At 30.9% G+C, this 16743-nt stretch overlaps 4 protein-coding genes across 5 annotated transcripts in view; 2 read left to right on the plus strand and 2 right to left on the minus strand.

Moving 5' to 3' along the window:
* Atat (alpha-tubulin acetylase) overlaps window positions 1–1056 on the minus strand; it is a 68922-nt gene extending 67866 nt beyond the window's left edge. Inside the window, exon 1 of one of the 2 annotated variants that reach the window (XM_065503824.1) lies at window positions 914–1056. The gene's annotated coding sequence lies outside the window, so the exon portion shown is untranslated. The remainder of the gene's footprint in view (window positions 1–913) is intronic. The other variant, XM_065503820.1, reaches the window with a different exon arrangement.
* A 4917-nt stretch (window positions 1057–5973) lies between these two features.
* RpS17 (ribosomal protein S17) lies at window positions 5974–6964 on the minus strand. Its single transcript, XM_065503826.1, has 3 exons — window positions 6816–6964; window positions 6384–6535; window positions 5974–6316 (listed from the first exon to the last, which is right to left on the minus strand). Exons 1-3 carry the CDS (start codon window positions 6816–6818, stop codon window positions 6076–6078), a joined length of 396 nt encoding a protein of 131 aa, XP_065359898.1. The 5' UTR covers window positions 6819–6964; the 3' UTR covers window positions 5974–6075.
* A 1375-nt stretch (window positions 6965–8339) lies between these two features.
* Window positions 8340–10913, plus strand: LOC135953811 (prolyl endopeptidase). The gene has a single exon (XM_065503818.1). The coding sequence runs from the start codon at window positions 8378–8380 to the stop codon at window positions 10640–10642; it is 2265 nt and encodes a 754-aa protein (XP_065359890.1). The 5' UTR covers window positions 8340–8377; the 3' UTR covers window positions 10643–10913.
* A 1119-nt stretch (window positions 10914–12032) lies between these two features.
* On the plus strand, window positions 12033–16594 carry LOC135953810 (SANT and BTB domain regulator of class switch recombination). Its single transcript, XM_065503817.1, has 8 exons — window positions 12033–12820; window positions 12884–13181; window positions 13243–13514; window positions 13579–13822; window positions 14400–14537; window positions 14610–14832; window positions 15714–15945; window positions 16026–16594. Exons 1-8 carry the CDS (start codon window positions 12042–12044, stop codon window positions 16360–16362), a joined length of 2523 nt encoding a protein of 840 aa, XP_065359889.1. The 5' UTR covers window positions 12033–12041; the 3' UTR covers window positions 16363–16594.
* Window positions 16595–16743: the final 149 nt, after the last annotated feature.

The raw sequence follows: 16743 nt of genomic DNA on the forward strand, positions 1-16743 counted from the left end.
TCTATATTAAAAAAGCCTTTGAATTAGATTTTGATAATGGATTTATGGAATGATATTTTTTTAATTCGAAATTAAGATTTTACTAAATTAAGCTCAAATTGAATTAATTAATTCGATGCTCTGTTTAAAATTTTATATTATTAATAATCTTCTTGGAATTAGCAAAAAAAAGCAAAAATTTCCGTCATGAACAATTTTATAATATTTATGAACATGTTCTTATTCTGAATGAAAAAGTTTGGAAAAAAAATTCATGTTCGATTAATAATATTTGTTACAAAATGCATTCCAATTATGAATTTCTTTTTTCTGTGTATTGAAATACATAAGGTTAAAACATGAAACTTTATACATTTCTGTCATATAGGTAGGTATATTTTTTATTTTAGTCTTCTTTCTTGTAGAACTTTAAAAGTTTCCATTGTTTTGCCAATATTATCTTAAAATTATTTTAATAAAAAACCTAGTCAATAATATACCTATTAGTAATACTATCGTGCAAGCAAGAAATGTATTTTTCGGAAGGAGTTCTTGTCATAACGAATGATTTCAATATTTTGAAATGTATTAATGCACAGTATTGTCGTCTGTAAATATCTCAAGTTTAATTATACATACAATTTTATTGCTCAAGTTTTACTGCAGAGTGTTTAAAATTCGTTATAACTGAATAAAAAATAATTCCTTTTTTAGCTTTGTATAATGTTTGTATTCTATGTAATTAGGTATGTGAATGGAATACACAAAATTAACGTTGGTGGTTTTTCATGAATTACATTTTACATTAATATAGTACTGCATGTATGTATGCATATGTAAAGAATTTATGCCCCCCTTCAACACATTTTTATGTTTACACTTTATGTTAGCATTCCCGCCAAGTTTATTTTAATATTTTGCATTGCTTACTTACCTCCGTTTAATACAATAACGTCACTTTATTTAGTTTGAGCTAAATCTAGATTTAAATTTAAAAATTAAACACTAAAATTACAATTTTTGTAAAATTTCAACAACTGTGTGGGAATTTTTGTGTACAACTATTTTGTTGCTTTTTGTTTTTCTTCTTTTTCTTTTTCCATTACTCCAATCAGCTGTCTAATTTTTTTCTAACTAGATAAAAGTCTGCAGTGGTGGTAATTTAGCGATTTTCCCATTATATCTAGCGATTTGAAACCAATTTGGATGGTATACAAATGTTGTACATATTTATTATTTGGAATTCTAGCGATTTTTCGTTTTATGAGAACGAAAAATAAAAATATAATTTTCTACAGTCATTACAGTTGGTCGTAGAACCACAAAAGTATATATGTATGTAAATTCTGAGTCCTTAGAAAATACAAAAACGAACTAGGTATGTCTATTTATCTTATCTGTTGACGGCAGGAAAGGGCTGTGGATGAAAATTTTTCCAAATATTTGTCCAAAAATTAATGAATAGGTTTAACTAGTAAAAAGTTTTGAATTATTATGCATGAATCTAGCGGTGAGAAATTAATCACTGATTCTCCTGGAAAATATAAATTTAACCATACGGTGACCGTATTATACTTCTGCTGGTTAAAATAAATTCGGTACAGCCGAAATTGATATAAACACTAGCTTAACCTGGGGTGTTTCTCAATTTGTTATAGTTTTTAAGGATGTACCATGCCTTTGTCATCAATAGAGTAAAAATACTATCCTGCGATTTTCAAAAATCTTGATATGTTTTACTGTGTATGCCAAGTTTGTACCGATATAAATTCGTATGTTTTCACACCTCTAGGGACCTTAAAATACCCCATGAGCAAAATTTAATTTGAAATAATAATTAATAGAAATATTTTCTAAATCAGCGTATAATAATGTTTTTGATGTATGTCGTCCTGATACCATCCATTTTTATCGTTTAAAAATTGAAGACTCTAGATTTCTTTGTTAATTTTTGATATATTTTTGAGGTTCTCACTGTTCTCACTGCAGATATTGGATAATAACTATTTATTTAGTATGGGAGGTCACTTGAATTTTGAAAAATAAACTGCATATTGTTCATTTAATATATATGCAAAAAAAGTTTTAAAAATTCGTCCCATAAATACTCTAACATATTTTTATTCCATAGAATTTCAACAAATGTTAAAAATGCTCCCAAATCTAACGAAAAAATTCCACTAGTTAATTGTATCCCTATAAGTATCGAAAAAAATAAAATTCAATTATTGCAAATTTAATTGGTAGCCAACTTAAATTTCAAGGGTTAAATTAAAGTAGTGTCTTCTAGAATGCTATTTTCTAGTGGTTTTTTGCGCACATTTTCTAGTTTAAAAATCAAAAGTTACCACCACTGAAGTCAGATGAAAGTGACAAAAACAGAGTTGTTATGTTAAAGAAATGAGGGTTGCAATATTCAATACCGGAAATGGTGGCAGAGTTGCTTTTAGCGGTATTTCTGGTTGCCAATTTGCTACAGAAATGATAGCTGCCAGTTGCCACCTGTAATACCATTTTGGAAACTGACAACGCACCAAACATTCAAACAGTAAACGTTTTTTTTGTAAATCACATTCAAAATAAACAAAAAAAATTGGTCAGTCGAAAAATAGTAACAAGTTAGAAATCGATTAAAATAAGCAAAAATAAACAAAGACAAATTTGAATTTAGTTACAATTATTATGGTTTGTAATGTTCTTAGCACGTTATTTTTAAAAGTGGTATATTGCTGTCTTTTGTTTTTTAAGTTTTTGCAAAAAAGAACTCGCCCATAAAGATTCCAAATTTTTGTATCGTAAAACTCAATTTTTGAATATCCGAAGCACTCTTTTTGGGACATTTGGCTACCTTTTTTTTAATAAAATTCTATTTTGGGATTCTGCATCTTGTGCCACGACATTGACTTTTAGTTTGAAACCTATATTTTTGTCAATTTATCTTTCCAAAGATTATTCCAAAGGTCATAATTTCATTGAGGTACATCTGAGTATGATTCTATTAAGCATTTGATCATAGAATGATTGATTTATTTATACCTTATATTCAATATCCACGATCAAAGTAACATATTTTATTCATCTTATCATAAATTTTTGGTGGCGATTTGATTTAAAGGACAGCTTGGAATCAAACAATACTTGTATGTTGAAGAATAGTAATGTTACTTTGGAACCTGTGATAGAGTATGTTTTATTGTTAATGTTGTAACTTTTATGCGATGTAGCGTTTTCGGAACATAAAATTTATAATTTTATTAGAATATATTTTAATATCATGTTTAGCACATGGTTTACATCGAGTAGCCGAAAAAATTTGATCTCAATTTGAAGATACAGATTTTTTAATTTCGAATGGAAAAAAGTTGCTAAATTTAAAGAAAATTATCCAGTACAATTACGTACACATTTCGATTCTTTTGAATTCAATTGCAAAAGTATTTAGTTAGTAGCAAAAATTTTACAAAACTGAATTACTGAAAATTTTGAAATCAATAAAAATAAATAAATTTTGCATTTTTTCCGAATTTTAGCGATAATACAGTTTTTGGGTCATTTTGACCCAAAGGAGATACAGGGTTAATCTCCAACAAATTTTTTTTAATGTAATTTTCATTAATATAAACAAATCTAAATATTTCTGGAAATAAATGCAGAAAATTAACGAGTTTCACATTTATTTCATATAAACTGTACAATTTTTCATAGGCCTAGTGTCACAATATTCCACCCGGCACACTTTGAAAACTAAAAAAAAATCGGCTGTCACCCTAATGTACATATATATTGAATCTGTGACTTGAAATTAATATTTTTCTTGTATTAATAAATACATATATTTCAAATAAAAAACTTGTTTTCTTTGCATATATTTGTCGTTTTTAGAGCATATTTTATCTCTTTATGGTGTATAATATAAGCTCATATTTTTAATTTTTTTTGTGCATGAAAATCCTTGCCTTGGTTATAAATCACTAAACTTGTATAAATAGGGATACTATGTAATTAATAACATCCTAACTAGGGTATTCAATTCATCGGGTTTCTGATTAAATCAGTTAATCGAGCAAATAATTAATCGGGGTTTAGATTTAATCGGTTAATTTTAAATTATTCGATTAACCGAATAATTTCCATTTTAATTTTAAAAGAAAAACTCGAATTCTGTGCACTTATATAAGCATTTTGTTAATAAAAAGAACAAAAACATAATTTAACAAAACAATAAATAAATATATACACATGTGAGTTTTTTTAGGATTTTAGAGAGATCTTCTGAAATAATTTTTTTTAAAAAAGAATATATGTAACTTAATTTTGAACGATTTTTTTAGTTTTAATAATACTTGACTTCAAAAAACTCTCTCTGATTGTAGATGTTGAAGAAATCGAAAGTTGGGCATGATAAAGAATATCAAATATCTCAGGGGGGTTACTCCCTAATTCGATTCGAAACGAAATCTTTTCGAATTACAATGTGTATTTAGCACAAATTTTCGAACATTTTACGCAGTAACAGCCCAGTTCTTGTTTTAGTTTTTTCTAATCATATAAAATCGTCCATCATACCATTGGAGTCCTCTTAGGATTTTTTTTAGGTTTTGAATACTTTAATAGTTTCGTTAAGTTCTGATAAAAGACTAGTTTCAATAATCACCCTTATTCTATTTGGCGTCGTCGACATCGTCGGCAGTATTGAGTAAACAAATAGTATATGTTTCGCCGATATCTATAACAATTGGTAACTATTGCTAGAAGTGAATGTTCACGAGTTAAGAAATAAAATTTGTGTGTTTAAAACTATACTTCTATATAAAGTGCAAAAAAAAGAAATTTCGATACAAACTAATCGGTTCGAACATTTAACCGACCAGAATTAATCAGTTAATCGATTGAATAACCTAATCCTAACCGAAGATTTTTTCAAACTATTGTTCCAAAACAAATTGTGCGCTATATCTCCACTACTTCTATAAACCGTATATTAGTATTCTATCACTATTAAATTGATATGTAGAAAAATGTCTTTCGATTAGAATCCTTTTAGATGCATTTTAAGTAATTTATTATTTGATCTGTAGCACTTCTGTTATAATAATCAGTCCAAAGAAGAGTGACAATTATAAAAAAGTCATTGGCCTCAATCCCGACTACAACCTGGGAACTAAAAATATTTCGAAATTCAATAAATTCTAAACAGAAACTAAATTAGAATTTTGTATGAAAATATAAAACAAATTAGATTCAAATATTTAAAATAATCAAAGTTTTCTTCAGAATTAGCAAAAATAAAGTTATAGATCTCAAATATCAAAAACCCGGTTACAAAAAAACGTTATTACCAAATTCAAAATCTAAACTTTTTTTTATCTAGATACAAAACATTTCTTTAACTAAACTCTTTCTGATAATTAGAGTATGTATATTTTCTTCAACGTTGATATCTACTCTTAGAAGACAATAACAATGTACATACATAAGTGAAAACATTGAGAAAATAATCCATACTTAAATAATATGCACCTGGGTTAACATAAACACATGACTCAAGAACTGGTTTTATGTTACTTTATATAACTTTATTTCAAATTTGTTTTATATTTAAAATAATTGTTTATAAATCGTCTAGCAATTTATATTTAAAAAACATTCATACTGTCTTCTTGTTATATACAGCTTCGAAAGCCTACAAATCCTAATGCATATTGTATGTTCATAGATAAGTAAACATCGGTTGGAAATTAGGTGAATTAATAAAAAAAAATATATAATTTATCAAGGATATCTAAGTGCTCAGCAGATTACTAGAATGGCCTAATTGCAGTAGCAATATTTGATTAAGGTAACTATTTCAAATATTCTACAGCATTGAAAATAGTTCTACAACATCGTTCCATTTGTTTACCTTTGATTCATGATACAATATCAAAATCAAGGAAAGAAACTCACTTTAAAGCGCAACCACTTGGAATAAATAATTCTTCTATACACATAAAATTCCTTTTTTGTCAAATTAGGTTTTTTTATTGATCCATGTAATAAAAAGAAGTGACTCCACAAAACAGGAATACATTTTCAGCTAGAACGTGAACTTAAACTCTAATTTCTACGACTGTAGTTGTTGGTTGAGGTTTGAGTCAATTGGAGACCACGAATGTTGTGGAAGTCCAAGAGTTTCAACATCTCCTTGGTGTCAGGATCAATTTCAATGATATCTTGTTCCAAAGCAGAAACAGCAGGAACGTAGTTATCACGACGTTCACGTTCTTCTTCTTGCAATTTAATGGAGATACCACGAACCTGGGAGTGGCGGAGACGGCCCATTAAATGTGTAACATAACTAAAATGATAACAAACAATAAACAATCAGTTATAAATTCACTTGCAGCATTTGCTATAGAACTTACCCGGCAATCTTGTTCCTCAAGGGTTTGGTGGGGATGATAGCGACTTCTTCGCAGATACGCTTGTTGGTATGGAAATCCAAAGTCAAGCGAGTGTAGTATTTTTCAATGATGACCTTAGCGGCCTTCTTGACTGTTTTGGTTCTAACACGACCCTGTGCATTTTCAAATTATAAAATCATTCATCCAATTTTGATCGGGAATAATGAAGGGAGGACGGAAGATGAAGGAGAAAACAATAGAAAAAAAACATTAATATCATATTTAGCATTTGATTTGTTTTTGCATTTCTTTAAGTATTTTCACAAAAATTTCAATAACACTTTATGGATTGAACACTTTTCCACTTAATTTTTATTTAATTTATTATAAATTTTCACTGATGTTATTGAATTTTCACGATTTTTATTAAAAATTTGACAATCGGGCACCTACCATGGCGGACGATTTTACCGGAAAAGAACAGCTAGATGTTGTGTTTCAGGGGATGTCATTGTGACAGTTGTGACAGCGAGTTTTCAACACATTCAGCTCATGTATACCTAGAGTTAAGAGTTGTGTTTATTTTACATATGTTTAACAGTAGTGGCTAACAGTAGTGGCATAAATAAGTTCAGGCATACATAAAGATTGGTGTTGATATGATAGCTCTAATAATTATAAGCACAAAAACCATGGCAGAACAAGCAAGGTACAATTATTAAAAAGTACGTTCTCAATTATACATTCCCTATAACGTCAAACAAAAGAAAATTAAAAAAATTAGAAAAAAAAACAAAACGAAATGTCTAAGACAAAAATAAATTAATTAAACAAATTTTTGTGTATTTACTTTTTTTTGTGAAATATTCAATTCAAATTAATTTTTTTCCAAATAAATATGTGATAGTTTTAATATAACTTTTGCAAAATTTTTCATATTTGCGACTGGCATCTACGGCTAGGGAAGTCCAAAAATTATTAATCTGTTGAATTAGAATTTAGCCACTACCCTGTCTATTTAGATTTCAAATCTGTGTAGATAGATAAAATACGTTAAAAAAACAAAAATAAGCTGTTCATATTTTAAAAAGCTTTAAGCTATGAACTATTCACTAAGTTCATATTTTAGAGCACCCTATGTAAGTAAAAAGTGTTCATATTTTGGGGGGTTCATATTATTACAAGTGCACTGTATACAGAAAAAGTTATTTTTATGATGAAAATATTAACAGTTACTGGGATATTGATTTTAAAAATTGTTGTTCGGGTACTTTTTTAAATTGAGAGTAAAGTTACTGGATAATTTGAGAATAAAGTTACTGGATAATTTATACTGCAAAGTACGCGAACACACCTATTATTAGTTGTATTAGTTTCACTAACACAGAAGTGGAAACATTACGCATTCTCTTTCGCAGTCTGAAAAAATAATATTTATTTTGATTTATTAACATAAATAAAAATATCAACTTTGCAATTTAGTTTCAAAATTTCTTATTTTTTTTAATTTTTCTGTTTAATTTGTCTTTTTTAACATAACCACGTTTGGTCTATTTTGTTTTTGCAAAGAAAATTGCATTTACAAAAAAAAAAAAAAAAAATTTTACAGCTAATGATATAATATTATTGTCAGTCGCAAAGCAAAAAAATTTTCAAACACATAAGTCTCCATATAACATTTAAATGCAAGCAATAGAATTTGAGCTTTTTACCATTATTAAAGTTTTAAATCCTTTTTTATCAAGGAGGGTAGATGTAATTTTTTGTTACGTTAAACTTAAATTTCATATGAATTAAATCTTTATTTATGTGGGTTGTTTTAACATATAATCTGATATTTGAAATATTTGTCATGTCTAAACAGAAATATTTATTACGAATCCAAACATTTTATGTGTCAACACTACCGTACATATTCTACTGTGTAGTGTTGGCAGCCCTGTGTACGTGATGTGTCAACGAGTAGAAAACGAAAAGGAAGAAGAAGACTGTTTATTACTACTTCTCGTTACACAATGAGAATTGTTTTTCATTCTCTTGCATTGAGAAAATTGCAAATTACAAAGTGTTGTCAGCAAATTTCATCTTCCACAAAACGTTTCTTAACCACTCGAAAACTGTTTGAAATGACCGAAGAAACAAAAACTACTGCAGCAATTGATTATCCAACTCCCCGAAAAGATGAGAGTTATGTGGAAAATTTACACGGCGTCGAAATCAAAGACGTCTATCGTTGGTTAGAAGATCCCGACTCTGAAGAGACGAAAAAGTATGTCGATTTGCAAAATGAAATTAGTCAGCCGTTTTTGGAAAATTTCGAGGCTTGGAAGAAAATCAATGCGAAGTTATCAAAATTGTGGAATTATGAAAAGTACGGCTGCCCCATGAAACATGGAGACTATTATTATTTTTACAAGAATACCGGCTTGCAAAATCAAAGTGTTTTGTACCAACAGGACAAGTTGGACGGAGAGCCACGTTTGTTTTTCGATCCCAACGCTTTGTCAACAGATGGTACGATTGCATTAGCTCAAAAATCATTTTCGGAAGATGGCAAATATATGGCATATGGTTTGAGCGAAAGTGGTTCGGATTGGGTTAAAATCTATGTACGCAATGTAGAAACAGGCAAGGATCTGGATGAGGCTTTGGAAAAAGTCAAGTTTTCTGACATATCATGGACAAAGGACAACAAGGGCTTCTTTTACGGTCGTTATCCCGGTCAAGAGGGAAAAACTGATGGTTCTGAGACCAAACAAAATGAATTTCAAAAGCTTTACTACCATTATCTAGGTCAACCTCAGGAAAAAGACATACTGATAGCCGAGTTCCCCGAAGAGCCAACTTGGCGCATACAATCTGAAGTTTCCGATTGCGGCAAATACCTCATTATGCCCATAGTAAAGGACTGCCGCGATAATATACTCTACTATGCAAATCTGGAAGAAGCCGGAGAAATTACCGGCAAATTAAAGGTGAACAAAATTGTGGAGAAATTTGAGTCCGATTACCACTACGTTACAAATGTGGGCTCAAAGGTTTTCTTTAGAACGAACAAAAATGCTCCAAATTATCGTATTATTGCCATAGACTTTGATAATTATGCTGAAGAAAAATGGGAAACTTTAGTAGCCGAGCATGAGACTGATGTACTCGATTGGGCCCGTTGTGTGGATGATGACAAACTCGTGCTGTGTTATATACAAGATGTAAAGAGTGCCTTGCAAGTTAATTCATTAAAAGACGGAAAATTGATTAGTAAATTTGAGTTGGATATTGGCACGGTGGTGTCCTTCTCAGGAGATAAGAAATATTCGGAAGTGTTCTACAACTTTTCTTCCTTTCTTAATCCGGGAACAATATATCATTACGACTTTAAGTGGGACGACTTTAAGCCAAAAGTATTACGTGAAATAAAATTAAATTTGGAAAACTTTTCAGCTACCAATTATAAAGTAGAACAAGTATTTTACAAGAGCAACGATGGCACCAAAGTGCCTATGTTTATAATTTACAAAAATACTGACGCTATTAAGCCTAGGCCTTGCCTTTTGTACGGTTATGGTGGTTTCAATATCAGTATGCAGCCTTCATTTAGTATTTCTGGTCTCATGTTCATTGACTCCTTCGATGGTATACTGGCCTATCCTAATATACGCGGTGGTGGCGAGTATGGCGAAAAGTGGCACAACGCTGGTCGTTTGTTAAACAAACAAAATGTATTTGATGACTTCCAAACTGCGGCTGAATATTTAATGGCCAATAACTACACCACCAAAGATCGTTTGGTTATACAAGGTGGTTCGAATGGTGGCCTTCTTGTAGGTGCTTGCATCAATCAACGACCGGACCTATTTGGCGCTGCTGTGGCTCAAGTGGGTGTTTTGGATATGCTTCGTTTCCACAAATTCACTATTGGTCATGCCTGGTGTTCGGACTATGGCAATCCCAATGAGAAAGAACATTTCGAGAATCTATTGAAATATTCGCCACTTCACAACGTTCATACACCACAATCTCCCAAAGAGGAATATCCTGCAACTCTTGTGCTAACAGCCGATCACGATGATCGTGTCAGTCCCTTGCATTCACTCAAATTTACTGCTGCTCTTCAGGAGGCTGTACGCAATTCGGAACACCAAAAAAATCCCATATTGTTGCGTGTGTACAGTAAAGCTGGTCATGGTGCTGGCAAGCCAACATCCAAACGCATTGAGGAGGCCACTGATGTTCTTACGTTTATGCTTAAAAGTCTTAAGGTTAAAAATGTGAATATTTAAAGGATTCCCAAAACAAAACCAATGTGTATTAACAAAGTACATACATACATACATACAAAGATCAACAACATAGCGCCATCTTTTATACATACAAATACAATATTGTTAATTAATATTCATTCATACATAGATATACAATAAAGACGTATTCAAATCTATAGCTCTTTCTACAAACACTTTGTTAGTGCATGATAATAATAAATAAATAATACTTTTTTATATCTATATAATGTTAAAATATTTAATAAATGCATTTCATAACAGCTGATAATTAAGTTTCCTTATTTAAAATTGCAGTTATCTTTAAAATAAAAGATAAAGATTCATAAATACATACACACGGTGCCGGTCAAAATAATAGCATCACTGAACCATAAAATTAACTTGGTATATATTTTAACTATTCCACCGTATCTGAAGAACCGTGGTTCTTCAGATTTGGTTAATTTTTGTCACACATATGCGTACCCTATGGAGCCATTTAAAAATTTCTATTATAAAATTTTGAAAAATTCGCGATTTTATTCGCCAATTTCGATTTTTTATGTATTCATATCCTGTAAAGTCGTGGTATGATATTATTGATCCAGGAACCATTATCTTTACATACATTTTGTGCGGAATGATTTCAATTCCGTAGTTTTTATTTAAAATTTACTTAAAATTTAAATTAAAAATGTTAGAAAAACAAATAATTACAAAGAAATATCAATTCCACTTTGAAAACTGAAAGTGGTTTCATTTCGAAAGAAATTTTCGTTTTACTTTAGCTGAAGAAGCGAAATACAGAATTAACTCCTCTTTCGATCGGAATGGAATTCTGTGAAATGTAAAATGTTTAGTAAACAACGAAAGAAAAACCATCCTGGGACAAGAATGTAAATCTCTGGGCCGATTTTGTTGATTCTAAAACTATATAATAGGTTATTACTTTCTCCTTAAATTGTACAACTGCGATTAATTGATTTAAAACAAAAGTGCATTCTTAATGTAAATCAATTTTTTGACCAATTTCAACCCTTTTAATTTTTCATATTTAATTTATTAGTAAGGTAACTGACTATGTAACCGGTGACTACTTTGGACCAGCTATCAGAATATCTCTTTGTAATCAATTGACCACTTGCAAAGGACATTCACACGTTAAGCAATTAGTCACGTAGCTATTTATGTAACTAGTGAAGGGTATACCAATTACTTCACGATACGTCAATCTGGTTGATTGATTAGAATACTTTACGTTTTAATAATTCCATAAACATGAATACCGTTACTTGGCAACGTAAGATTGTTATTCAAAAAATAAAAATTCGTTACCTTTAATTTACCATTACACAATTGTGATAAAGTTAAAAAGTAATACAGATAGTAAAAATAATATCAATATCATCTCATAATTATGTCTTCACGGAAAAATTCATTTAAAAACAACTCTGAGTTTTCTTCAAATTCGACTACACCCAACACAAATCGAAGTGCCAGTGCAGATATACCGGATAAGTCAATAAATTTAAATGAATTTTTGGATTTTTTAAATTTGTCGTGTCATGTCAATGACATGATTTCCCAGAATAGTGAGGAACATCATAGACAACATAAGGAACACCTTCCAACGACTAAATCTGCTGGGGGATCAGGACCCTCGGCTGGTAGCAATCGATCAAAAACCTATGGAACACAAAGTCCAATTGATTTTCAGAAATTATCTCAAAATCGTTTAGTCAATGACTTGTATGGATTCAATCGCAATGTACGCTTATTGAACGAAGAAATAAATGACAATAATATTAGTGGGGGTGTAGATGCAGCTCGCTCGATACGTCGTGCTTCAACGATAACAGCAACTTCAAAATCGAAATTATCATGCAATAATGAAGGAGGTTTGCATCCGAAATTAAACGAAAAATTGGATTATGTTTTAAATGAGGGTATTTTGGATGCAGTTTTGCCTTTTATTTGTCCAGTACCACTACCACCTAATTACACTAGTCGTTTAAAACCTAAACAGCGAGACACAAAAGATCTTAAAGTAATTACATCTAATTTGGCTGACATGCCCAATGTAGAACCGAATGAAGTTGAAGGAATTGCCGGTAAGGAAGGAAGTAATAAACTGAAGGCTAAAACAAATGTAACACAAATAAAATCCTCGACCGGGATTAGTGCCACAAAAAAGGAGTAAGTATAAAGCCATTTGATTTAGCAACTAAATAACTAACTACCACACGCGTTTCGTTTAAGTCCTGAAGTTGTCATACATGTTTGCGATGAGGTTAAAAATACTTCTAAGGATTTTATGTGTCCTCAGAGTTTGCTCGTTAGCAAGATGGGTTATTTTGCCGATGTTACTGCCGGTCAAAAACTCGAGGATATGGATATATCCGTGCACTGTGACATACAAATATTTGAGTGGCTCATGAAATGGGTAAAATCTGAAAGTGGCAATAACAGCACTAGTGTTGATCCTAACAATGACATGTCGCCAAATTTAAATGTAAATAATGTGGTACCCATTTTAGTTTCAGCAAGTTTTCTACAGGTAAACGAAGCTCTTTAAGAATTCAATGAATAACAAAACTAATAAAGTTCCTATATTTTAGATGGAACCGCTTCTTATGGATTGTTTAAGCTTTTGCCACTCACGTTTGGGAGAAGTGGTCAGGGTTTCTACCAATCTATCATGTTTAAATGATACCATAATCACCCGTATGGCTGCCATGTTCACCAACGTTGAATTGGAAATGGTTTGCGATAAAAAAGATCGTTTGCTGCCTCGTTTATGGACTAAACTTATATTCAGTCTTTTCGAACCCGAAACAGAAGCTTTGAGAGGTCATTACTATAGTTTATCTGGTCTATTTAAGTGCTCAAAGTATATTTCATTTCGCAATGTTTCGTATTGAAAGGGTCTTTAAATATATTTAAATATCTTACAGATGCCAGAAATGTTTGACAAATACAATGAAGTCTTATGTACAGTGTGTACCGGGCAATGTACGTTTGAACAGATGGGGTCAAATTGTTAGCCATCATGTACGTGAACCGTCATGGGACTTAAATTACTATATAACGCAGTTATTTAAGGAAGTTAAATCATGGCGATTAGTCTATTGGAAACTTTGGGGTCATGCTCATTATTTATATTGTTGTCTGTGTGAAATGTATTTTCCGGTTTATCAGGTAATTTACTCAAGTTAAGGTTCTAAAGAGTTAACTCTTAATACAATTTTCAAAATCATATTTTATATTTTGAATTTATTACAAATTAATTCATAGGCTTAATTCCATAGTACTTCAAATGTATTGAATTCATTCCTTTGAGAATTCATTCTTTAAAGACTTAATTCCTTATTGAATCATTAAATTTATCTTTAATTCAAATCCAAAATAGTTTTTAAAATCTATTAAATTTTTCTTCAATTCAATTATTTTTTTTTGCAAATTCATTTTGTAAATGATTAAAAACATAACTGATTGAAGAAAAAATATTTTCATTCTATTTGTATTTTTGAATCCAACTAAGGAATTATTTTGTCGTTAATGGTTTTATAGAATTCAACTATGTATGAATTAATTCCATTATGGATTAATTCATTCTTTTTCAATAAACTTTTTGAATGTAACTAAGAATTTGTTTTGTCAGAAAAGGTTTTAATTACATTCATACTTCTGAACTAAGATTTTTGTGAATTATGCTGTTATTGAATTAATTAATTCGAATCTCTGTACTCAAGTTTATATTTTGGAATTACTTTAGATGTCCTGGTGTCGTTATCATCCAGAATCACCTAGTTTTTTGGGACCCGTAGCCGAGGGTCGTACCACTGGTCCAGCTGGTCGTTATGCTTGTTGTGGCCAACAGGCATTCCGTTATGAAACATTACCGGGACCTCATGTAGGGCCAACAAATGTTTGTTATTTTATTTTGAAAGTAAATTATTAATATATTTTGTCTTTCTTCCATTAGGGCTGCCAGTTTCGTGAGCATAGTGTTTTAGTTGAAACTGATCGAGAGCGTTCTATTTTATCTATAGTCCAATTGGCCATTGAAGGGAATGCCTTGGGTGATTGTCCTCCTCATCGAATGCAAGACATATTGGCTAATGGAGAAGTTGAACCCAGATGGATGGGAATATCGTTGATGCCCCAGCGTTGTCGCCAGGGTTTGTTACCGGTGTTAAATCCAGATGGTAAGTACATGTTCAAATAATCATTTGAAACAATATACAAATATTAAACACATTGCATCCATTTTCGGTTTCATATCGTTTTGAATTTGAAATCGATTTCCATTACTTACATAACTGAATAATTTATATTTAATTGGAACTCGGTGTCTATGACCAAAGGTCGATATGTTACAAAAGTAAAGAAAAAATATCTTTATGTAGACACATCATTTTCGCGGTTAGTATAAAAATATGAAAATATTTATTTCATTCGATTATTCGACATAAAAGTATTTGAATAATTCGAAATTCTTCGATTTAATATTAAGGAATTGTATGATTATTTTTGTGAATACATTGGAGATCATGTGTTCATGCGAATATTTTCGATTGATTAAATATTAAAATTAAAATTCACATTTTTTAAAAACAATAACAATAACACACCCGGTGTCACAGACCATTGGCGGGTTAACCTTCGCTTTACCAAAGGTTTTTTATGTACATGGTTTACCAATACCCACCCGGGTGACACTACACTTCTATTGCGACGAACGAAATTTTAAAAAATTGAAAAAACCTTATAAAAAGTTTAAAATGTTTCTATTAAATTCTATAGAACTCTAAAATTTGTTCAGTGAGTATAAATTTCATTTAAATTGAAACAAAATTAAAAAAAAAATATTAAACCAATAAAAACGAAGTGGTCACCCGGGTGGGTATTGGTAAAGCGAAGGTTAATCAAGTGTTGGGAATGCTTTCTATTAAACATTCAATTCTTTCGAATTGAATTATCCAATAACTCACCTTGTTCCTGCTTTAGAATTTGTGCAAAAATGAAGTGACTAGTGCACTAATGAGTTCCAGCGTCTAAAAATATTTAACTCTTTACTAATTTCCAGAATCTACATCTCGTTTGGCTAGGCGTGTGAGACCAGCTTCCTCGAAATTCTTTGCCGATTCCAGTACGGAAACCGAGAGTACAGATACGTTGGATAATATACGCATTTCAAAATTCGGAATGGCTTCCTACAATGACAGTTTTTCTACAAGCAGTAGTGATGGATGTGAATCATCGGATAGCAAAACATTCGCACCCAATAAAAGCTATCACAAAAAACATAATAGAAAAAGGTAAACTAGATGTTAATTAAGATGATTGAACCAGTTGCACTATATGTCTGTAATATACATTTATATTTTTGATTAACAAGTAAACCTATTGAAAATCCTGGTCGTTATTGGTCTGGCGAACTATCGGCACGCAGTAATCAGGATCATCAGAGAGAGTTTGAAGAGAAAGTTATGAAACAGGTGCTGACTATGGTTCAAAAGAAAACCGGCTCTGATTTAGGGGTCAGTCAACAAAATCGACCTTTGGGTGGAGCTTATGTTAAATTGGAACAAGAATGGAAGGAACAATTGAAACAACGGATGTATGCATTAGGTGGCAGCTCGTCCACAAATGCCCAATTGGGCAACATTAGTAACAATAGCGTGGCATTGAATATTAAGGGTTCGCGAAAGAAAGTCGATACTAGTGGGCAATAAATGTGTACAATTGGAATTATATCGCTCACTTATTGCAAGAGTGTTTCTAAATTGATCCTTTCAGATCTTTAATCATTTTAGTTGTAATTAGGGTTCCTAATAAGGGAAAAAAATGCCAATTCAATTCAATGTGATTTATTGATAACAATTATCATTTCTAGTAGGTCGACTTAACACAAATAGCAATTTTAAGTTCTTAAAGGAATTATTGAGATGCTTAACCTTAAGACTAGTAAGGATATTTAGAGAAAATATTGACAAAAATATTGGTTTAAGAATTGCTTTAAATCGGATTTGAAAAAGTTCTCTTTCGAACGAATTATGTTTTTTTCCAGATATAACTTAGTCGGAATTCTTAAATCTTTTAATAAAAGTATCTAC

This window comes from Calliphora vicina, chromosome 3, assembly GCF_958450345.1.
Source record: "Calliphora vicina chromosome 3, idCalVici1.1, whole genome shotgun sequence".
Classification (NCBI taxonomy): Eukaryota; Metazoa; Arthropoda; class Insecta; order Diptera; family Calliphoridae; genus Calliphora; species Calliphora vicina.